This window comes from Staurois parvus, unplaced genomic scaffold (assembly GCF_062004578.1).
Source record: "Staurois parvus isolate SC_StPar_1 unplaced genomic scaffold, SC_StPar_1.0 ptg000214l, whole genome shotgun sequence".
Lineage (NCBI taxonomy): Eukaryota > Metazoa > Chordata > Amphibia > Anura > Ranidae > Staurois > Staurois parvus.
Window position 1 is genome coordinate 1,085,531 of NW_028318010.1, and position 25,455 is coordinate 1,110,985.

The window sequence follows — 25,455 nt, forward strand, 5'->3', positions numbered from 1 at the left end:
GAAAGCTTGTCCTCAAAATTGTTTGTTAGTGCAAATAAAAAAAGTATCACGGACAGTACTCAATTGTTTCTGTCGCAAATGCACTAATACGGCTACAATCACCTCAAGCTCATCTGAGTTGGGAAGATGATCATGGTGGTCATTGGCCCATATACAGATTTCTCCTTATTCCTTGCTCTCGGTGAAACAATTTACAATACTTTATAGACCATAAACAATTTAACAAATTGTTAAAAGGTGCTGACCCCCAGGGATCTGTACTAGGCTGCTCATCATTCTGGAACAGAGTGACCCCCCCCCCCTTTTCCTCAAATTATTAGGTGGTATATAATACTGATTGGACAAGGTTTGCTAATTGCTATGGCTGGCCATATACTATACAGTCTCCTTTAGATCTACCACCAATCATGTAGTGTAAAAGCCTGCCTGATTTGTTTCTTTTTTATTGAAATGTTTACATTTTTCTTAATATTACATAGTTTTGTTATATCTAAAATGGATTGTACAGAGATTACACAATAATATTTGACAAGTCTATAACCGCCAACCTGTGTTGTCTGCAAGTGCTCTATAGACATTAGATCATCGCCCAGACTATTTGTAGACAAAGAGATCTAAATGTGTACAGGAACCTTAAGGCCCCACTTATAATACGGGGCATGCTTTCAAAGCAGTTACTCTGACAGTAGCCAAACGTTCACTGCAGGTAAAACTTCACTATAAATATGTCCTATCTATGTGCTGTGTTAAAGTGCATCTAAGATCAGTGGCAGCCCTACCTTATCTTTACTTGTTTTATACAGTCAGGTTGCATACCAAGTAAAGAATATGGTATTATAATTATCAGGAAAAATGTGCCCTTTCTAGATTGGGAGTGGGTAGTAAATGCATCAGAAGAATATGTGACAGCAGGCAGTATGGGCAGGAGAGGTGTGGTGGGTGTGACAACAGGCAGTATGTGCAGAAATGAAGGGAATGAAAGGGGAAGGTACAGTATGTGCAGGAGAGTACTATGGAGGTTATGACAACAACAGTATGTGCAGCAGAAGAATGTGTGACAGTGGACAGTATGTGCAGCAGAGGAGTGTAGAAGGTATGACAATAGGAGGAATGTGCACCAGAAGAGTGTGTGACAGTGGGCAGTATGTGTAGGAAAAGAATGTGTGACAGTGGGCAGTATGTGTAGGAAAAGAGTGTGTGACAGTGGGCAGTATGTGTAGGAGAAGAGTGTGCGACAGTGGGCATTATGTGTAGGAGAAGAGTGTGTGACAGTGGGAATTATGTGTAGGAGAAGAGTGTGCGACAGTGGGCATTATGTGTAGGGGAAGAGTGTGTGACAGTGGGCAGTATGTGTAGGAGAAAAGTGTGTGACAGTGGGCAGTATGTGTAGGAGAAGAGTGTGTGACAGTGGGCAGTATGTGTAGGAGAAGAGTGTGTGACAGTGGGCATTATGTGTAGGAGAAGAGTGTGTGACAGTGGGCATTATGTGTAGGAGAAGAGTGTGTGACAGTGGGCATTATGTGTAGGAGAAGAGTGTGTGACAGTGGGCAGTATGTGTAGGAGAAGAGTGTGTGACAGTGGGCATTATGGTTAGAAAAGTGTGTGACAGTGGGCATTATGTGTAGGAGAAGAGTGTGTGACAGTGGGCAGTATGTGTAGGAGAAGAGTGTGTGACAGTGGGCATTATGTGTAGGAGAAGAGTGTGTGACAGTGGGCAGTATGTGTAGGAGAAGAGTGTGTGACAGTGGGCATTATGTGTAGAAAAGTGTGTGACAGTGGGCATTATGTGTAGGAGAAGAGTGTGTGACAGTGGGCATTATGTGTAGGAGAAGAGTGTGTGACAGTGGGCATTATGTGTAGGAGAAGAGTGTGTGACAGTGGACAGTATGTGTAGGAGAAGAGTGTGTGACAGTGGGCATTATGTGTAGAAGAGTGTGTGACAGTGGGCATTTTGTGTAGGAGAAGAGTGTGTGACAGTGGGCATTATGTGTAGAAGAGTGTGTGATAGTGGGCATTATGTGTAGGAGAAGAGTGTGTGACAGTGGGCATTATGTGTAGGAGAAGAGTGTGTGACAGTGGGCAGTATGTGTAGGAGAAGAGTGTGTGACAGTGGGCATTATGGTTAGAAAAGTGTGTGACAGTGGGCATTATGTGTAGGGGAAGAGTGTGTGACAGTGGGCAGTATGTGTAGGAGAAGAGTGTGTGACAGTGGGCATTATGTGTAGGAGAAGAGTGTGTGACAGTGGGCAGTATGTGTAGGAGAAGAGTGTGTGACAGTGGGCATTATGTGTAGAAAAGTGTGTGACAGTGGGCATTTTGTGTAGGAGAAGAGTGTGTGACAGTGGGAATTATGTGTAGGAGAAGAGTGTGTGACAGTAGGCAGTATGTGTAGGAGAAGAGTGTGTGACAGTGGGCATTATGTGTAGAAGAGTGTGTGACAGTGGGCATTTTGTGTAGGAGAAGTATGTGTGACAGTGGGCATTATGTGTAGGAGAAGAGTGTGCGACAGTGGGCATTATGTGTAAGAGAAGAGTTTGTGACAGTGGGCATTATGTGTAGAAGATTGTGTGACAGTGGGCATTATGTGTAGGAGAAGAGTGTGTGACAGTGGGCATTATGTGTAGGAGAAGAGTGTGTGACAGTGGGCAGTATGTGTAGGAGAAGAGTGTGTGACAGTGGGCATTATGTGTAGGAGAAGAGTGTGTGACAGTGGGCATTATGTGTAGGAGAAGAGTGTGTGACTGTGGGCAGTATGTGTAGGAGAAGAGTGTGTGACAGTGGGCATTATGTGTAGGAGAAGAGTGTGTGACAGTGGGCAGTATGTGTAGGAGAAAAGGGTGTCGCAGTGGGCAGAATGTGCAGCAGAGGAGGATGTCGCAGTGGGCAGAATGTTCAGCAGAGGAGGATGACGCAGTGGGTAGAATGTGCAGCAGAGGAGGGTGTCGCAGTGCGCAGAATGTGCAGCAGAGGAGGGTGTCGCAGTGGACAGTATGTGCAGCAGAGGAGGGTGTCGCAGTGGACAGTATGTGCAGCAGAGGAGGGTGTCGCAGTGGGCAGAACGTGCAGCAGAGGAGGGTGTCGCAGTGGACAGTATGTGCAGCAGAGTAGGGTGTCGCAGTGGGCAGTATGTGCAGCAGAGGAGTGTGTCACAGTGGGCAGTATGTGCAGAAGAGGAGGGTGTCTATTCACGGCTTTTTTTTCTCTGCTAGCCATCAACTTCTAGTTGTATCACCCCAGACCCTAGATGAACTCCTCTTCACCCAGCAATCTGGAGATTTTTTTCCTGAGCAGGGGATCCTTTAAAGTAGGTGCACAGTCACTAGTAGGAGGCTAATTTGGTTTCCCAGCAGAATGCTCCTTCCCCTATCGCCCCAGGGGGTGAAGGTGTACTTGCTCAGATCCTCTCCTGTACCCCTTGTGGGATGGTTGCTGCTACCAAGTCTATCAGCCGGGCCGCTCCTTCCCTGCCAAACAGGTGGTCCTCTCTCAGGGGGCGAGTGAGCCCCGAGCTTTCCTCCTTTCCAGCTCACAGGCAGGCCCCATCCCACTAGGTCTCCTGGCAGCCTTCCTCCTCCAACCTCATATCTTCCTATCTCCTTATTCCACCAAACTACTGCTACTAAGCAGGCTCTTCCACATTTAAGAGAGTCCCAGCCCCTTGCCAAGCCTCCTGTTGGGGATTGGCTGAGGTCCCTCAAGAGTGCAACCAGCCACTCCTCAAATCTACCCACTTCCTCCAATGCCCTCCTCTGAAAGCCTCAGAGCAGGGGGAAATTCCAGAAGGGCTGGCCTGCAAAGTCTCTCAGTCCTGACCAGAATTTGAAAGCTCTGGCTATCTCACCCGAGCTGCTAACCAGCTCCTCACTACCCATCAGGGTTTAGCTCCCCCTAGCTAAACTAGGAGGGTGATACATGTGCAGCAGAAGAGTGTGTGACAGTGGGCAGTATGTGCAAGAGAGGTATGTAGTGTTTATGACAATGGGCAGTATGTGCAGGAATAAAGGGTATGACAGATGAAGTAGAGTATGTGCAGGAGAGGAATGTGGATGATATGACAAATGGCAATATATCAGGAATGAAGGCTATGACAGATGAGGTATGTGCAGGAGTGGAGTGTGGTGGGTATGGCAAGGGGCAGAATGTGCAGGAGAGATAACAGTATGATGCAGGAGAGGTGTATGGGGGGTATGATAGCGGGCAACATGTAAAGGAGAGGATTGGGAATGGCGTGATGGGAGGCAGTATGTGCAGGAGAGGAGTGTAGGGGGTATGCCAGGGGGCAATATATGCAAGAGGAGAGTGCAGAGTCTATGACAGCAGGCAGTATGTGCAGGGGAGGGGTGTAGAGGGTATAATGTCGGAAATGATGTGGCTATAATAACAGTGGGCAATATGCACAGGTATGGAGTATGGAGGGTATGGCCATGGACAGTATGTGCAGCAGAAGTGTCTCTAAGGTATGACAGGTGGCAGTATGTGTAGAAGATAATTGTGTATGATATGACAGCAGGCATTATATACAGGAGAACAGCACAGAGGGTATGACAGCAGGCGAGACAGTGTGTGTAAACCCTTCCAATTAACTTTTCTTAGTTGTAAATTGAGTCTGCCTAAATCAATATTTCTCAATCCTTTATCAGTCAAGACATCCGAGAAGTGATTTCTTCTTACAAAGCATATATGCCTTTGCATGCTGGGTTGCTAAAAACCTGATGGGGACTAGCTGTTGAGGGGTAAATGTGAAGGTACTTAGAACAGATTAAAGAACATGAAGAGAAGTCCTAAGCAGAGGAATGGGTGCTAAGAGGTTAATGCACACACATTGAGTACACAGTGCTGATGGGTTTGTCCACATGAGCTGGGTCACTGGAGGGTTAATTCTACTAATCTGCCCTTCCTGAGCAGGGATGTTGGTTGAAGTGAGGAGTATTTATTTATTTCAGGTACTTATATAGCTCCATCAATTTACACAGCGCTTTATATACATATATTGTGCATTCACATCCGTCCCTAACCCTCAAGGAGCATACAATCTAACTTACATTTATACATACACATACTAGGGCCAATTTAGACAGGAGCCAATTAACATACCAGCATGTCTTTGGAGTGTTAGAGGAAACCAGAGTACCCAGAGGAAATCAATGCAGTCACAAGGAGAACATGCAAACTCCAGGCAGATGGTGCCGTGGTTGGGATTCAAACCAATAACCCTCGTACTGCCAGCCGGAAGGGCTAAACATTTAGCCACTGTGGAGTAGGGGATATGTCAGACTGCTGAACTCTGTATGACAGCAGTGGTCCACCTCTACAGGGTTCTGCTGTCACTAGACAACTTTGTACAGTTAAACACCAAAACATCATAGACAAAAAATAAAATATGCCCTATTATGCAGCCTGAGTAGTAAAAGTGAGCCTTTAGGCTAGGTTTACATACGTGCGGGTCAGGAACATGTGCATAATCGCTGCAGGAAGACATTTATTAATTAAAACAAACAGTAGTGACAACACTGTTCTGCACCAACCACTATGAGGCTTAGGTCTGAAAACAATATTTCTGATTAGCTGCATGGAACTACAATAGTCTGAAACCAATTTCTGATTGCACTTTGGCCTTTTTTTAAAATAAAGGCCATGATGTGCATATTCTTGCTGCAAATCTCTCGCTAGAGATATTTTGTCCAGCTGAATAATGCAGTGTGTCTGCTTGATGTACCTACTATAATGAAAGAGTGTTTATATTCCTAGTAGTACTTATTGCGCATTAAATTTAACATGCGCCTACGGCTAAATTATTCTACGGGACAGCATAAACCCTTTACTATTATCATTCTTCTTTGTTTATGCTTTCCATTTATTTTTTTGTTCCACTCATATTTCCCATTAAAACATTAGTGAAGTGTTGTGACAAAAGGGGATGAGCTTGTTGTAGTTGTGTAGTTACATACGGAGTTTCTTATTATTTATTTATACCATTTTACAGTAGGATCTGCAGTGTATATATACATATATTGATAACGGCATGGGTATAACAGGAGACCAGAAGGTTGATTGTTCCTTAGATCTTATAAGCGTATAGATTTAGATTATATTTATATACAGTACCTTGGGTAGCATCAGTTCAAAATTCTGTGTATGTACTATATGTTCAGGAAAACTTAGTACGTGCGTTTCCAATATGTAAAACCAGATAACTAGGCCATTAAATGTAATTGATCCATATTGCTACTATTAGTAATATCTAGGGATGTAAAGCATTCTCTTAGGAAATCCATCCCTGTGCAGATGGCAGTTAAACAAATATCCCATTAGTTAACAGTCATGGCCTTGAACAGAACAGATTGTTAATAATTACAATCTGTTTGCTTTAAAGTTAAATATAATTGAAACCCTCTACCTTTGCAAAAGACTCTTTAGCACTAACCAGTCTCACCATCCACACAAATAGTCAACTTATATCAGCTGACAATTCATAAATTGTTTTGCCAAATTCACTCAATATCTGTCAAAGGAAACCTGTCACAGGAAATGTAGCCTGCCAAAGAAGACCTATCTTTGTAAGAATTGCTATTACCTGGCTGTCATGCTAATCCTGACTTTTCACTGATTCATTTTGCATTATAATTGTTGTGAGTCCTGACTGAGCATTGTTGAAGCTCAAAACTTTCAGGGTACTAATATTTTCAGAAGAAGGTCACCAGTGTCAGATTGCTTTTTATGATGGGTGTCCTTTCAATGAATAAATATTAATTATTTAAATTTTCTTAACAATCAGTAAATGAGCTTTACAGTAGAATTCTGGACTCATTCTAACTACCCTGTTGAAAAAAGACCTACAGTATATACTTATTCTCAGGCTTTTCTGGTCCAGTCATGTGATTGGCTCTTTTCTGTTAGCTAGCAGCAGTTTCAGGGGAGAGGAGGAAGACCTGACCATGGATAACCCATAGTAAGCCTATGGGTGTTATTACCACTCAGGCATTCCAGCTCTTATCGGTGGGCTCTCTCCTCTCCCCTGCAGCCAGCGCTGGCTGACAGAGGGGGATCATGTGACCAGACTGGAGCAGCCTGAGAATAGGTAAGTATATGCATTTGTTTTCCACTGGGTAGCTAGTATGGGTGTTAGAAGGGGGGGGGCAGTTTCATAGGATAGTTAGCATAGGTGTTAGAAGGGGTTAGGATTAAGAGTTGTTATTGTAAGCCTGGAATTCCACTTTAAATCAAGCCCACACTGACCTCTGTAGCTGTAAGCACTGTGCACCAATTAATCCTCCAGGTTTACAGCACTGAAATCATGCAAGTTCTCTCTGCAGCTCAGTTCAGCCTGCTCGTGCTGTGCTGATGCTACAGTGGAGGTTGAGGACCTGGCTGCATGGTTTTGCATGGGTATCTGGAGTGGCTGCTCTGAATTACAAAACGTTTGCTGTTAAGCAATACCCATATAAGTAGGTATTTAGTTGTGACAAGTGCTCAAATCAGTCTATATCAGTGGTCTCCAAACTGCAGCCCAGGGGCCGAATGCGGCCCTTTGCTTGCTTCTATCTGGCCCCTGGGACACTTTTGCTCACACTGATAGAACACACTATTCCTTCCACTGATACCAACAATGGGGCATAATTCCTGCTACTGACATCAACAACCGGGTACAATTCCACTTATTGACACCAACGATGAGGCACTTTTCCTCCCACTGACATCAATAACGGGGCACTATTTCTCCCACTGGACACCAATGATAGGGCTGTATTCCTCCTGCTGACACAAATGATAGGGCACTATTCCTCCCACGGATACCAGCAATGGGGTACTATTCCTCCCACTGACACCAATGATGGGACTCTATTCCTCCCATTGACACCAATCATGGAGCATTATTCCTTCCACTGACACCAACAATAGAGCACTATTTCTTTCGCTGACACCAACAATGGGGCACTATTCCTACCAATGATACCAATGATAGGGCGTTATTCCTCCCAGTGACACCAATGATGGGGTGCTGTTCCTCCCCCTAATACCAAAGATGCATTGTTTACTCTCTCTGATGCCAGAACAATTTCTATTCCCGATTACCACAGTCCGGCCCCCCTAAAACCTGAAGGACATTAAAATGGCCCTTTGTTTAAAAAGTTTGGAGACCCCTGGTCTATATTATTTACACATAATTTGTGATTGTCTAAACTATTAGGCTGACCACAGATGGATCAAAACTCAGCTGGTTCAGCAGGGACCAGATGAATTTGTATCCGTCTATGGCCGTTCCTGTTCAAGAGGAGTCGATCTAATGAACGACTCCTCTCAAATTAGACTCTTGGTATATTTTCATTCAATCAGTGTGTTCTGAGAGTAGAGGAGTCCTGCTGTCCTGCTGTCAGAAAACAATAGTGCAGCTGGATGGATTCCCTCATCCACCTCGAATTCGTGGGTGATGAAACAAAAGAGGGATCTAATGTTATAGCTTACAGTACCAGAAATACTAATATCAAACTCCAGACAAAGAGCTGTTTCATCTGCCAAACAGTTTTTGAACTCTCATGCAGTCCTGAGTTTTCCATATCTTTGCCAGACAGGACAGCCATTCTGGTGACCTGACTTTTTTTTACTGCAGATATGAAATAAAGCTAGGTCATCTCCTTACACCTAGTCCATGACTGGACAGTAACTGAGCATCAGCACCCCATCTCACGATCTCATGATCCTTGTCAGCACACATGTATATAGCACACTGGATTGACTTCTAGAACTGCCTCTCCCACTCCTAGCCTAGTGCTGCTGTTGTACAGAAAATTAGAAAATGCTAATATAGTGGTATGTGTGTTGGGAAGTCACATCAACATATTCCAAGAGGCAATAGATAGAGGTCTAAAACTAATAGATTCCTGAAGTTTACAGTGCATCCAGAAAGTATTCACAGTGCTTAACGTTTGCCATATTTTGTTATGTTACAGCCTTATTCCAAAATGGATTAAATTCATTTTTTACTCAACATTCTACAAACAATACCCCATAATGACAACATGAAAGAGGTTTGTTTTGAAATCTTTGCAATTTATTAAAAAAAACTAAACAAAAAAAAACACATGTAGGTAAGTATTCACAGCCTTTGCCATGATATTCAAAATTGAGCTCTGGTGCATTCTGTTCCCACTGATCATCCTTGAGGTGTTTCCTTGATTAGGTCCCACAGTTAACAGTGCACGTGAGAGCACAAACCAAACCATGAAGTCCAAAGAATTGTCCGAGACAGGATTGTATCAAGGCACATATCTGGGAAAGGGTACAGAAAAATTTCTGTAGCATTGAAGGTCCCAATGAGCACAGTGGCCTCCATCATCCGTAAATGGAAGAAGATTGGAACCATTAGGAATCTTCCTAGAGCGGGCCGCCTGGCCAAAATGAGTGATCGAGGGAGAAGGGCCTTAACCAGGGAGGTAACCAAGCACCCGATGGAAAGAGCTCCAGCGTTTCTCTGTGGAAAGAAGAGAACCTTCCAAAAGAACAACCATATCTGCAGCACTCCACCAATCAGGCCAGTATGGTAGAGTGGCCAGATGGAGGCCACTCCTCAGTAAAAGGCAAATGGCAGCCCGCGTGGAGTTTGCCAAAAGGCACCTGAGGGACTCTCAGACCATGAGAAACAAAACTCTCTGGTCTGATGAAGCAACGATTGAACTCTTTGGCCTGAATGCCAAGCATCATGTCTGGAGAAAACTTCTTTAACGTTGTCATTATGGGGTATTGTTTGCAGAATGTTGAGAAAAAAAATGAATTTAATCTATTTTGGAATACAGCTGTAACATAACAAAATGTGGCAAAAGTTAAGCGCTGTGAATACTTTCTGGATGCCCTGTAGATTGACCTAGACAAGCAATGGGCAAACTACGGCCCGGCGGACCTTTTAATCCGGCCCGCGGAGCTAGGCTCCCGCTAGGCTCCTCTCACAGTCCGCCCTGAAGACCGGTGTAGCATGAAAATCTGTCTCCTATGAGGATCTGTCCCCCTCGACGTATCTGCGCATGTGCCGGAGATCGCCGATCGGCTGCTAATGCCTGAAACTGGCACATGCACAGATACGTCGAGGGGGACTAGATCCTCATAGGAGACAGATTTTCATGCTACACCAGAACGGCGAGAGGAACGCGCGGAGCAAAGGTAAGTGAATTGACACAGGGGGGACTTGGGGACTTAATATGGGGGATGAATTAATATGGGGAATGAATTACTATAGGGGGGATGAATTACTATGGGGGACGAATTACTATATGGGGGACGAATTACTATGGGGGACGAATTACTATGGGGGACGAATTACTATATGGGGGATGAATTACTATGGGGGATGAATTACTATATGGAGAATGAATTACTATGGGGGATGAATTACTATATGGGGGATGAATTACTATATGGGGGATGAGTTACTATGGGGGATGAATTACTATATGGGGGATGAATTACTATGGGGGATGAATTACCATATGGGGGATGAATTACCATATGGGGGATGAATTACTATAGGGGGGATGAATTACTATATGGGGGATGAATTACTATATGGAGGATGAATTACTATATGGGGGATGAATTACTATAGGGGGGATGAATTACTATATGGGAGATGAATTACTATATGGGGGATGAATTACTATGGGGGATGAATTACTATGGGGGATGAATTACTATATGGGGGATGAATTACTATATGGGGGATGAATTACTATATGGGGGATGAATTACTATGGGGGATGAATTACTATGGGGGATGAATTTCTATATGGGGGATGAATTACTAAGGGGGATGAATTACTATATGGGGGATGAATTACTATGGGGGATGAATTACTATGGGGGATGAATTACTATATGGGGGATTAATTACTATGCTTACTATGGGGGAATATTACTATACTTACTATGGATGACACATACACATCATTTATCTATTCTTGGTCCGGCCCCCGGGTCCAATATATGAACCCATTGCGGCCCTCAAGTCAAAAAGTTTGCCCACCCCTGACCTAGACCAACCACATAGCCTCCAGATATGCTCTCACTGATTTGAAAGTTTAGACAGGTTGACGGAATGGTTTTACAAGATAGGCAGGTAATCAATCTAAGGCAGACTACAGATGATGCGATTTTTCTTTCCTGCAACCAACACAATCAGTGTTGATGGGGGAATACCTCCCGTGGAGCTATTGTGTTCTTCCAAGCACAGGGAGCCATCCCTGCTGAGAGAAAACTGTGATTGTTGCTAGCAGCTGTAGCCACTGGCAATAATCGCATGTAAAAATTCGGCATGCTGGTTTTTCCCAAGTCGATTGATGGATCAACTTGCTGAACTGGCCAAGATTTGAACCATCTATGACCAGCTTAAGTGTATCAGACAGATCTCCCAGAATACAGTCGGGCAAAAAAGTATTTAGTCAGCCACCAATTGTGCAAGTTCTCCCACTTAAAAAGATGAGAGAGGCCTGTAATTGGCATCATAGGTAGACCTCAACTATGAGAGACAAAATGAGAAAAAAAATCCAGACAATCACATTGGCTGATTTGGAAAGAATTTATTTGCAAATTATGGTGGAAAATAAGTATTTGGTCACCTACAAACAAGCAAGATGTCTGGCTCTCACAGACCTGTACCTTTTTCTTTAAGAGGCTCCTTTGTCCTGCACTCATTACCTGTATCAATGGCACCTGTTTGAACTTGTTATCCGTATAAAAGACACCTGTCCACAACCTCAAACAGTCACACTCCAAACTCCACTATGGTGAAGACCAAAGAGCTGTCGAAGGACACCAGAAACAAAATTGTAGACCTGCACCAGGCTGGGAAGACTGAATCTGCAATAGGCAAGCAGCTTGGTGTGAACAAATCAACTGTGGGAGCAATAATTAGAAAATGGAAGACATACAAGACCACTGATAATTTCCCTCGATCTGGGGCTACACGCAAGATCTCACCCCGTGGGGTCAAAATGATCACAAGAATGGTGAGAAAAAATCCCAGGACCACACGGGGGGGACCTAGTGAATGACTTGCAGAGAGCTGGGACCAACGTAACAAAGGCTACCATCAGTAACACACTACGCTGCCAGGGACTCAGATCCTGAAGTGCCAGATGTGTCCCCCTGCTTAAGCCAGTACATGTCCGGGCCCATCTGAAGTTTGCTAGAGAGCATTTGGATGATCCAGAAGAGGATTGGGAGAATGTCATATGGTCAGATGAAACAAAATAGAACAGTTTGGTAGAAACACAACTCGTCGTGTTTGGAGGAAAGAGAATGCTGAGCTGCATCCAAAGAACATCATACCTACTGTGAAGCATGAGGGTGGCAACATCATGCTTTGGGGCTGTTTTTCCACAAAGGGACCAGGACGACTGATCCATGTACAGGACAGAATGAATGGGGCCATGTATTGTGAGATTTTGAGTGCAAACCTCCTTCCAACAGCAAGGGCATTGAAAATGAAACGTGGCTGGGTCTTCCAACATGACAAGGATCCCAAACATACCACCTGGGCAACGGAGTGGCTTCGTAAAAAGAATTTCAAGGTCCTGGAGTGGCCTAGCCAGTCTCCAGATCTCAACCCCATAGAAAACCTTTGGAGGGAGTTGAAAGTCCATGTTGCCCAGCGATAGCCCCAAAACATCACTGCTGTAGAGGAGATCTGCATGGAGGAATGGGCCAACATACCAGCAACAGTGTGTGCCAACCTTTTGAAGACTTACAGGAAACATTTGACCTCTGTCATTGCCAACAAAGGATATATAACAAAGTATTGAGATGAACTTTTGATATTGACCAAATACTTATTTTCCACCACAATTTGCAAATAAATTCTTTCCAAATCAGCCAATGTGATTGTCTGGATTTTTTTTCTCATGTTGTCTCTCATAGTTGAGGTCTACCTATGATGCCAATTACAGGCCTCTCTCATCTTTTTAAGTGGGAGAACTGGTACAATTGGTGGCTGACTAAATACTTTTTTGCCCGACTGTATGTCACCGTTTACTTTTATTAGAAGCTGATCCCCAACTAAGGAAAATCCATTCAGCAGTGATTTATTATTTTCTGGGAAGGTCTCTTTTAATTAACTCAAAAGCATGTAGCTATGTGATGGTATTCAATTATATAATTACCTTCGGGTGTGGTGTAACTAGAACTATGGCACATGAAGGAAATATTAAATCAATGAATCAGAACATACAATGTTCATTTTATGTGGGAATATATAAAGTGTATCTATACACAAAACATTTGAATGAAACTTTGGATTTTAGAGTGGCAAGGATTTGGAACCACTGTTAGGATTATATTGCGTTCTGTGACACCTTCATATGTCTGTGGTTATGGTCTCTTCCCTCTGAGTCAGGTCTCTGCTGGTCCTCATTGGCTTGATAACCATGTCTGCTGTATCCAGGGGGCTTTTATTTCTTTTTCATTCAGTCAAACGATGACTTTTGCCTAACTGTCCTCAGTTGTTTTTTTTTTGTTCAGCAAGCCTCTTCCAATCAGAGTTTTGCAGACACTTTGTAGAATGGTATTCTGCCTCTGAAACAGGAAATAAGTTTATCAAATGGAAGCATGGTGGGGAAAGGAAGTGGGCAGCACTAAGGCCAAAGTGTCCATACCAAAAATACTCTTTCAGCTCCTAAGCCACACAGTATCGCTGGTTGCTGGGAGGCTGTCAGCTACACAGCATCACTGGTTACTAGTACGCTGTCAGTTGTATAGCAGACAGCATCCTAGCAATCAGTGACGCTGTGTAGTCAACAGCATCCTAGCAACCAGTGACATAAAGTTGTTCCTAATGACCTCCAGTTTCTTTATTCACTAGCTGGAGGTAATTCTTTTTGAACCTGTTGCAGTAATAGTGACCCATTGTGAAAATGACACACGAACTACCAGAATCTGTCAATTGTTTGGGAACTATTCACAAAACTGCCACAAGGCTTTCATGAATTAGGCCTGTACTCCTGTAATAAATGCTGTGACAATTGAGTTTTATTTTCCAGATCTGGCTTTATTATCCTTCACAGTTCCAGCATGTAGAACCCCTAGAAGCCTTTCTTTTAGACTGCACAAATCTTTGTGTTCTGCCAGACTAATACTCATATATGTATTATTCATATTAAAGTATTCACAGCTTGTGTGCTATAATTTATGCATCCTATTTAGTATTGGTTATAGAAAATGTTTTTTTATCAGACAATATGATTTTGTTTTGTAAAATAATTCTGGCATTTGTGTGCAATGCACTTTTATTTTAAAATTAAGCTTTATATAGAACATGTCATAGTTGTAGAGGAACTGCTACTAACTGGGTCTAAACACCACATATATCAAGACGTGATATAAACTTGCTCTATGTCACACTCTCACCTTTCCTAGATGAGAAACATGGACACCATTGTAAATTCAAAATGTTTAGGTCATATTTCCATCCTTTCAGATGGAAGTACAGACGGTGCCACAATACTTTGAACAAAATCTGTTTCTGTGCAATAGTAGACACTTGCAGCTGTTAACACCAGAAAAAAATGTAAAAGAATGTTGCAAAAACACAAGAAAGGGTGACCATTTGCCCTGGGAAACCTCTTCAAATTTAATACTATTTAAAAATATATGCAACCCAGTGATTTAGACTGTGGAAAACAAAATAAAAATAGGAACAATATAAATAGATTTGGTTACTGCATCCCAAAAAAATGGAATAATCTGTTCGGATTGCATAATTATACTAAACTAAAAAAAAAATTCAACAGCTGTTAGGGGAGCTTAGTTTTATAAACATAATGTACTTTGGATATATAACATTATGAAATGCATTATAATCATAACTGTCTAACAGCCATATTCAGTCATGCTCCCCTACTTATTTTAAACTATTCCCCATCCTCTATTTTCCACTATATATACTGTAAATACACTGCTCAAAAAATTAAAGGAACACTTTTTAACCAGAGCATAGCATTAAGTCAATTAAACTCCTGGGATATTGATCTGGTCAGTTAAGTAGCAGAGGGCCGTAGAAGGACCTTAACCCATCAGCAGGACCAGTATCTGCTCCTTTGTGCAAGGAGGAACAGGATGAGCACTGCCATAGCCCTACAAAATGACCTCCAGCAGGCCATTAGTATGAATGTCTCTGACCAAACAATCAGAAACAAACTTCATGAGGGTGGCCTGATGGCCCGACATCCCCTAGTGGGCTCTGTGCTCACTGCCCAGCACCATAGAGCTCGATTGGCATTTGCCATTGAACACCAGAATTGGCAGGTCCTCCTCTGGCACCCTGTGTTTTTTCAGATGAGAGCAGGTTCACCCTGAGCACATGTGACAGACATGAGAGAGTCTGGAGAAGCCATGGAGAATGTTATGCTGCCTGTCACATCGTTCAGAATTACCGTTTTGGTGTTGGGTCAGTGGTGGTCTGAGGAGGCATATCCATGGAGGGATGTACAGACCTCCACAGGCTAGACAATAGCACCGTGACTGCTATTAGGTATCAGGATGAAATCCTTGGACCCATTGTCCGACCCTACGCTGGTGAAGTAAGTGCTGGGTTCCTCCTGGTTCACGACAATGACCGGCCTCATGTGGAGAGAATATGCAGGAAGTTCCTGGAGGATGAAGGAATTGATACCAATGAATGGCCCTCACTCTCGCCTGACCTAAATCCAATAGAACACCTCTGGGATATCATGTTTTGGTCCATCTGATGCTGCCAGGTTGTACCTGAGACTGCCAGGAGCTCAGTGATGCCCTGGTCCAGATCTGGGAGGAAATACCCCAGGACACCATTCGTCGTCTCATTGGGAACATGCCCCGACATTGTCAGCCATGCATACAAGCACGTGGAGGCCATATAAACTATTGAGTACCATTTTAAGTTGCTGCAATGAAATTTCAGCAAAATGGACTAGCCTGCTGCATAATTTTTTCACTTTGATTTTTGGGGTGTCTTTGAATTCAGTCCTCTGTAGGTTGATACTTTTCATTTCCATCAAACGATGGGGCATCCTTGTGTTCCTAACACATTACCAGTCCATATCATTCTAGATATCCAGATATTTTTCCCCATTGAGATCTGATAGTTTTTAAAAGTGTTCCTTTAATTTTTTTTGAACAGTGTATATTTTAAAATAGGGGCACTAAACATACTTATATTTCAATATGTTTATTAAGGATTTTTAGAACCATTATACAAAAAGACAGGAAACGCAACCCACCAACATGATGAGTTGTAGAACATCAAGCAATGAAGCAGTATATTCAAGTACAATGTGTAGCAACACAACAACAAAATCAACCAATAATGCGTAATGAGAGGAATACACTGGTAGCACATTCAGATTTTGATCGATTATGAGCAAATTGCACCATAAACAGAGTGGTACAAATAATATCATTAAAATAGTAGACCAGAGTAGAGAGAATGAAAAGGAAGGAAAGAACTGAGGAAGAAAAGTAAAGAATAAAACCCTGAAAAGAAATAAGAGAGAGGACTAGCCAAGAGTCTGTTAAACAACAGAAATTTACCGAATCCATGAGTTCCAAGTGCTCTCAAATTTAGAAGTATTGTTATTAAGTATACTAGTAAGTTTATCATTAATCAGAATCAAAGTTTCTGTTTGACTAAGTCCAGCGATATTGCTGACCGTTTTCAATGATTGGCTATCGTACATCTCGCCGCCAACAGGATATAAAGAATCAATTTAACCGATTTCTTGGGAATATCAGTGGGCAATAAAATAGAGCTATTTCAGGGGATTTACGAATATTAACCCCCCGTTACCGAGTAATGGAAATTAAATAAACGGATCCAAAACCTAGTCACCACAGGCATTTCCACCATATGTGGAGTATTGTACCCTCCTGTCCACAGTGTTGAAAACTGATGGTTGACACAGAAGGGTACATTTTAGCAAGACGTGTAGGGACCAAATACCACCGAAGAAGAGTTTTGTAGTTAAATTCAATGAGTGTAGATATTAGATAAAGCATTTGCCATATTCCACCAAGTGTCTAACTCCAGAGAAATATTCAATTCCCTTTCCCAGTGCACCATATAAGAGAGCTTAATATTTGGATCGACAAGGGAAGCATATATACTAGATAGACAACCTTTCACTGCCCCCGTAGCCCCACAGGAGACCTCAAGCATACAGGGTTCCCTTAGTAATTTAAGCTTGCTAGTGATAAAATACATGATTTGATTATAGCAAAACCATTCTCTAGAAGGCAGGTGGCATTTTGTCTGAAAATACTGGAAAGAATATAGACGAAGTCCATCCAAATAATCCCCGATACGCAAAAAGCCCTTATTGATCCACCATTGAAACACAGATGATGTTAAACCAGGTGTGAATTCAGGATTACAAAAGACTGGGGCCAGAGGGGTATGTAGGGAAAATAAAGGCTTGTGGGCCCGCCATCTATCCCAGATCATTAAAGAATATGATAATGTAGGACAGAGGATGGGAGGACGCAACCGACTGGGAAGGCACATAAAGGAGCCAATAGCATACGGACAACAAGATAGGGCCTCAATGCCAACCCATTGAGGTACATAGCCCCTAGCTGTAGTGTAGGAGAGCTGCAGCCGCATAAAAATAAGTCATAAGATTAGGAAGTCCCAAACCGCTATGCTTTTTCTGAGAAAATAAAGTTTAATTATTGACCCAATGACGTTTGCCTCACCATATTTATTTATTTATTTCAGGTACTTATATAGCACTGTCAATTTACGCAGCACTTTACATATATATATTGTACATACACATCAGTCCCTAACCCTCAAGGGGTGTACAATCTAAGGTCCCTAACTCACATTCATACATACACATACTAAGACAATTTAGACAGGATCCAATTAACCTACCTGCATGTCTTTGGAGTGTGGGAGGAAACCGGAGTACCTAGAGGAAACCCACGTAGGCACAGGGAGAACATGCAAACTCCAGGCAGGTGGTGCTATGGTTGGGATTCGAACCAACAACCCTAGTACTGCCAGGTGGAAGTGCTAACCACTAAGCCACTGTGCCGCCATATAAAGCCAGAGACAGCAGATTGCCAATTGTGGTCCCCAGACGGGAAATCTTACACTTACAAAGTCCGAAAATAATATAGCAGTCTTGGCAGAAACGTCATTTAACGGAATTGATTCTACCAAACTAGGATAAAGGGAGATCTGCCAAATTATGTAAATCGGTCTTGAGTCATTTAAAAAGAGGGGGATAGATAGATAGATGGATCCTCAAATAGGGGAGAGAGTGAGGGGCCCACTGAAAATCGAAGTTGTCCCGAAGAAATTGAACCTCCGATGTGGGTAAAGAAATATTTAAAGCAATTGTTTTAGAGGAATTCAGAGTAAGACCCGAGGCCATAGAAAATCAGTGAAGTAAACTGAGCAGACTAGGTAAAGACACTCGAGGAGCAGACACATACATAAGGACATCATCAGCAAATAAGGCACATTTGTGATCTCGTTGGCCACAGTAGATACCAAAGATACCAGGGTCAGAATGAATAGCTATAGCAAGTGGTTTCATTGCTAATACAAAAAGTAAAGGGGAAAGGGGGTAACCCTGTCTAGCACCTCTCCCAATAGGCTGAGGAGCTGATTTATATCCACGAATAGAGACCTGGGCTGAGGGAATACAAAATAGAGTAAAAATGAGGAGCCGAACCCAAATGCACCTAACATCTGAAATAAATAGTCCCAAGACAGACTGTCAAAAGCTTTATGGAGATCTAAAGACAACAGCAGAACTGTCCTTGACAAGGAATTGTCCCAATTAGATTGTACAGCTGACAGTAGTGCCAAAGTTTGGCGAATTCGATCAAGTGTTTGACGACCGCTAAAAAATCCTGATTGATCATCATGAATATAATGAGCTAAAAATGTATTAAGGCATAAAGCCAAAACATTAGTGAGAATCATAAGATCGCAATTAATCAAGGGGATAGGATGATAATTAGAGACAGCAGTAGTATCTTTATAGGAATGACACTAATGAACTCTTTATTTTCGTCAGAAGGCACCACTCCCCCATCTTGTAAATAATTAAAATAATGGGCCATATGTGGAGTCAGAAGGTCAGGGAAAGCTTTATAATAATCATGAGGAAGGCTGTCCGGTCCTGGGGATTTATGTGAAGCTAAGGTTTTTAAGGCATTCTGAATCACCTCGCAAGTGATAGGTTGATCCATTAATTCTCTATGGGCCTCCTGAAGAGAAGGAAGAGTCACAGAACTCAGGAAACTGTTTACAGATAAGGAGATGTCCCCTCAAGGTGAACAGTAAAGATCAGTATAAAAGGAATGAAACTCTTGGATCTTACTGGGATCTTGAGATAGAACACCAGTGGTCAGTCTAATTTTAGGAAGCGCCACATGAGCATGATTAGGAGACAGCTTGCATACTAATAATGTACCTGGTCTGTCCCTCCAAGTGAAAATTTTGGCATTAGCCAAATAACAAAGAGGATAATCTTTGTGGACATATCGTGGAGTAAAAGAAGGGGGGAAATGTGTCTCCTGAAGGGCTACGACATCCGCACCTAAAGAGCGGTATGAATTAAAGGCCTTGATATGTTTGGAAGGAGAGCCGAACCCCAGGATATTATGAGAGAGCAATCGGATAACCCCACTGTCAGACCGTTGGGGAGACATGATCAATAACTGGTGAACTATAGTCGGCAAGAGCTATCCACTCCCAGAGCATGACAGAAATCAGGATTAACCAATAGCAAGGACAGCTGACCCTCAGAAACAGAAAAAAAAGAGAAAGAAGAGTGGAGTATTCAAACCCACGTGTCAAGCAACGTCTGGTATTACACATTATAACACAACCGAAACATATGAATAAACCAGGATTTCAGGACTAAAGCCCTGCAAGGGAAGGGGTCTACCCAGACAACTATCTCAGGGTATCACGTACCTGGTGATGGAGGCCAATGGAGAGAGGGCTTTCCTTGCGGCTAAGTTCCGGACTCCCCTGAGAGTGGGACAGCTGGAGTCAGGCCCACAATTGCACAAGTCGCCTGTAGGAGTGCTGGTTGGTGGTCCACTCAGAAGCACAGCTGGTGCACGGAGATAGGTCTGCAGACAGGAGACACCTGTGCATCATATGCAAGCCTTTCTGGGATTTAGATGTTTACTGGGTAGTCAGTTCAAGCCAAGGTCAGGTACCAGGTGGGAATCAGAGCAGATGTAGTCAGATGGGATAGCCGAGGTCATACACAGAGGAGCGAGAGAGAGTATCCGTAAGCTAAGCCGAGGTCAGATCAGGGGTAAAGCAGAGTAGACAAGTCCAGGAGCAAGCCGAGTCGGTATCAGGAAATCACAGGAAACAGGAACAAGGCACAGGGAGCTAGAGATCATCCAGCAACTTGAGGAAGTGATGAGCCTCCTTATAAAGGCCGTCTGGCACCAAACTGAGGCTGATGCGTGCTTCTGCGGCCATGCAGGGTACTGGCAGAAATGCCAGATCTTCTAGAACTTCTGCCATGGACAGGACCCTGACACAGGGGAGAGTCTTCCAAGTCTGGGAGGGCCCAAAGACACCCCCGGCACAAAAAATAAAAACCAGCATAATGTAAACATTAATATAACCAGAATCCCACAAGAACAAATATCAGCAGGAATAAAGATCACATTGGGACAAACAGCCATATAAAAAATGTTTTCTTGCAACAGCCTAACAGTGGCAGCTAATGTTCCCAAGGGAACCACTGAGAAGCCACCACATAAAAATAGGAAAAATTACAAAGCCCTGAAGTCAAAAAGAAAAACCTTAAGTAGCGTTTCGATGCAATTTCGTCTTCCTGGAAGTTGAAGCAGACCACAACGGTGAAAGCGGTGGAGGACGAGAGTTGGCTCCCAACAGAGAATGAGATTAAGAACTATGGGAAATGATACCCAATTGCAGCAGGAGTTCTTCACCTTCTTGAAATGTAGAGAACATATAAGGTTTTCCATTGTAGGTAAACTGAAGCCAGAAAGGGTAGGCCCACTGATAGCGGATATCCTGCCGTACCAAGTGGGAAAGTAATGGCTTGAGGGATCTCCATTTATGGATGGTAGTTGGAGAAATATCTGCAAAGATTTGTATTTTATGTCCCGTAAGTTCCATCTCCAGATTTTCTCTACCATATTTCATGACAGCTTCCTTGACCCGGAAAAAATGAAGTTTGACAATAACATCCCTAGGAGGCCCTCCCGGTCTATGAATACGATCAATCTCTGTATGAAGATCATCAATTTCAGGCATTGCAGATCGCATGAGGGATTGAGCAAGGCTAGTAAGCTCTTTGACCGATTCCGAGAGCCCCCCCAATATGGAAATTGTAACGTTGGGCCCGGTTCTCCAGCTCATCAATTTTAGAGTAAGCTTCATCCAGTCAATCCTGCAATTCGGTAATCATATTGGAGTTTTCGGACACATTATGGACTGTCGCATCAACTTTCAGTACTATCAAGACGTTGGCCCAATTCTTGAAAATCTTGTTTCAGATCCGCTGCCAATTTAGTAGTAGCTTTATCCAATTCTCATTGTAACAGGTTAGCAAAACGAGCAATAAGGGTCGCATCCCCCGTATACTACGGTGGAGCTGGAAGAAGTGTTGGAGAATTCTCAGGACTATCAAGGTCAGGTTCCATACCACTGCTTTGGCTAAGAAATATAGCAGCCATCTCATTATCCAATAAAGAAGAGGCTTGAGAGTCACAGCCTAGTGAGCAGGCTGAGGCCTGTGATAGAGAAACAGGGCTAGAGTGGGGGGGGGGCTGTATAGGGTCACTCACCCCTGCAGAGGAAGCTGCCGTGTCCTTGTCCCCACGTGTAGCTTCAATGGAGCCAGATTTAGCTCTCTGAGGGAGAGGAGCAGCCGTCAGAGAGGCAGTGGAGGCTCCAGAGGTGAGTTGGGGTCTCTGCGGGGTTCGGTGCCCGTCAATGTGCCTGGGGGGTGCGAAGCAGTTCCCTGGGACATGTGTGCCGGCCGCCCGCGCATGCACACCTCCCACTAAACATACTTAAAGTTCCTTTTGGAACTGATTGGTCCAATAAGTAACAAAGACTGTAAACATGTTACAGTTCCATAAATGTGTTTTATTCCTAATATTCAGTTAAGGTAACTCACTTATTACATATGATTACCTTCTTAGATTATTTCTAACATGACAATAGAAGAAATCATCCATATCTTTAGGCAATACATGATAGAAATCAGAGCCGAAAACCCTGGTTAAGAAATGCTTTTATAAAGTTGTGCTTCATTTAAATCTATATAACCTTATTTATTTGTTACTTTTGTTTACCTTTCTTCACAGGAGTCCTGGATGCTTCCCAGTATGGAAAGATCCTGATGAAAGTTGGTCTTGCACTCATTGTGGTTGGACACCTGAATTTTATCGTGGGGGCTATTGTACATGGATTAGTGCTGAGACATGTTGGACGCAAGTCGTTACAATATTCTGTCACCAACATTAGTGCTGTGGCATCTGCGATTGTGGTAGGTGCTCACGTTTATATGTACATACTGTATAGGGGTATGCATGGTGTGATTGTATTATAACCCTGTCTATTAGCAATCTATTACCTCTGTCTTTTTCCAGCAAACAAGAGAAAAGATAGAGGTTTCCTGAACTATATGACCCCTTGCACATGGGCACTGTCGCTCCAGTGGATCCCTCCCAGCAGTTTAGTGAGCTTACAAGGGACAGGTGCAGTGTCCATCCCCACTGCAGGCTGCAACAGAATAATGTACCAAGTGGTATCACTGTTTATGTGCCTGTCCGTTCAGGTACTAAAGCTCTGGGAGGCATGCACTGCAGCTGAACGGCCCTATGTGCAGGGGGCCTAAAGAGTCTTCTGGTTCATCAAAACATCTCCTGTAACCTTCTCCACTACAGCGCTCTCCTGTTGAATTTAACCATAAACCACCAAAGGTGGGAAGAAGAGAGAAAATAAAAAAAAGTTATCACAATTTGTTAACTATTCTTTCAGCACTGTGTAAATACAGGCCTGTCAATACGAATAAAAAGAAACCCGTCTTTTTATGACTGCTGCCGCCTTGTGTTCCCATGAACTTCAAGCGTATCTAAACCCAAGAACAAATATTGATAGTATTGAAGTTACCAGACCAGATGTGGTGGTTGCATTACTTTTCTTTCTTTTTTCACACTTTTTTCTTCAAATTTTAACCTTTTCTGATATGAGTGTGATGGACCAAAAGAGGTGAGGCTGGATTCTGATGGTTTTACAATAGAGTGCATCTTCATTCAAAGGAGTTGATACTTAATGCATAGTGTAGGTGGACCTTGTTTTGGATCTACCAAAGTCCCTTCTAGCTCACGTGGAACTGAATGCCCAGAGGTGTTCATGGGCAGACTGTTTTCTACCAGAGTCCCTTCTAGCTGGCATAGAACTGGCTGCCCAGAAGTGTTCATAAACATTGGATTTTACCAGAGACTCTTATATTGATTTTATATACTCTCCTAGCAGTGTTGCTATAGCCCCGTGTGACACAGAATCTTTCATTGTGCACCAAGTAATTCACCTTGGATATCTTGTTCTAGTTCTAGACTGCTACCTTTCTGATTTGGACAAAAAGAGCACTCAACAGATGATAAACTCAGGGGTGGGTATTGGAGAGCACCTAGTACAAAAGTTCATATCACTCAGAGATCTTTTTGAAATGTTTATTGGTTAAGACCACCAAATAAAGCAAACATGTTTTGGGGTAAAGGCCCCCCTCTCCCTCAGCGCTTGAGCAGTGGATGTTATTGAATCACTATGGGAATGCGATAAAAGACTTATGTTAGGGTTTTATAATAACTGTCAGATCTCGATGGCACTATGAAGTGCTGGTTTTTCATAGTGCTCTTAGCCAATAAACATTTGAAATAAACTGTTGAGTGATAAAAACTTTTGTACTAGATGCTCCTCAAGAAGAAGAAAAAATGACTGATGGAGTTTACATACACTTATGCAGGCCATAGATGGGGAGAAAAACGGCAGATTTTTGGCCGATTAACGAACTATCGGTCGGTCTAAAAAACTTACCTGACCACCAATTATTACGAAAATCGGCCGATTAATGAGTAACCTATAACGGGAAATGATGTCATTTTGTGGCCTTTGTGATCCTTTTTCGGAAAACGATCGTTCGTTTTTGACCATCAATGAGGATAAAGTCGGGCGTTTTTCGAAAATTTTCCAACATCACCGATAATCTGAAAGTCCAAAATACACGAAAAACGGCCGACAAAATCGTCCACTAACGATAAGATAATCGGCCGGTTTTATTTTCGGACGAAAAATCGGCCGTTTTTCTCCCCATCTATGGCCTGCATTTTGCTGGCCATACATTATACAATTATCTGCAGATTTTTGGTTTAGATTTACCAAAAACCATATAATAGGAGGACAAACCTAAACAACACTTTCAGTTGTATCCAATTAGGCAGGCCCTTGCACTACATAGTTGAAGGTAAATCTAAAGGAAATTGGGCAGAAAATCTGCAGATAATTGTATAATGTATGGCCAGCCTTAGGAAGAGGACTGTCTGTTTTTTACAAGCAGACTATTCCCCTGTGAGGTTTGAGCTAGGAAATTGTTGTTGTACAGACTTGCACAGAATTAGGAAGTATGACAGAAAGAAATAAATGGATTATCTCTAGGATTATCTAATGTATCTTGTGGAAGATTTCACTGGTGGCATGAATACTGGTGAGCAAACTGTGTACTTTATATTTCTTGCACAATTGCGCAGGAAATAAGTAAAAATACACACGGTTTATATATACATTTAACCAACAATCATGCTTGTGAGAATGCGTACAGAATTCTGCCGTCTCCCACACCGCATAAAACATGATGTCATTTTGCAGATGCACAGTGGTGCCATTAATTTTTAATGGCACCCCCAAGCATCTGCTAACATGTGCGTTTGTGTGTGCAACAAAGCACATGGCACCACAGTAGCAAGCATTTCAGTGCAGCGCGATTTCTCAAAAGGGTCAGTGATCTTTTTTTGTGCATTTCTCATGCATAGGGCAGTCTATTGAAGTAAATGGGTTGCTCTACATGTGATACACGCATGCACCGACTGTAGCACCTCTATGGTGTGAACAAAGCCTTAGCTACATAGTCATGCTGAAAAAGGCAATCGCATTCAACAATACAATATACACTATATTGCCAAAAGTATTGGGGCGCCTTCCTTTACAAGCACATGCACTTTAATGGCATCCCAGTTTTAGTCCATAGGGTTCAATATTGAGTTAGCTCATCCTTTGTAGATATAACAGTTTTAACTCTTCTGGGAAGGCTGTCCACAAGGTTTAGGAGTGTATCTAAGGGAATATTTGACCATTTCTTCCAGAAGCACATTTGTGAAGTCAGGCATTGATGTCGGACGAGAAGGCCTGGCTCGCAGTTT

At 42.8% G+C, this 25,455-nt stretch overlaps 1 protein-coding gene across 1 annotated transcript in view; it reads left to right on the forward strand.

The window, feature by feature from the left end:
* TMEM54 (transmembrane protein 54) overlaps positions 1–25,455 on the forward strand; it is a 75,075-nt gene that overhangs the window by 589 nt on the left and 49,031 nt on the right. Inside the window, exon 2 of the mRNA XM_089678990.1 lies at positions 22,342–22,523. Coding sequence (XP_089535116.1) covers positions 22,342–22,523 — 182 coding nt within the window. The remainder of the gene's footprint in view (positions 1–22,341; positions 22,524–25,455) is intronic.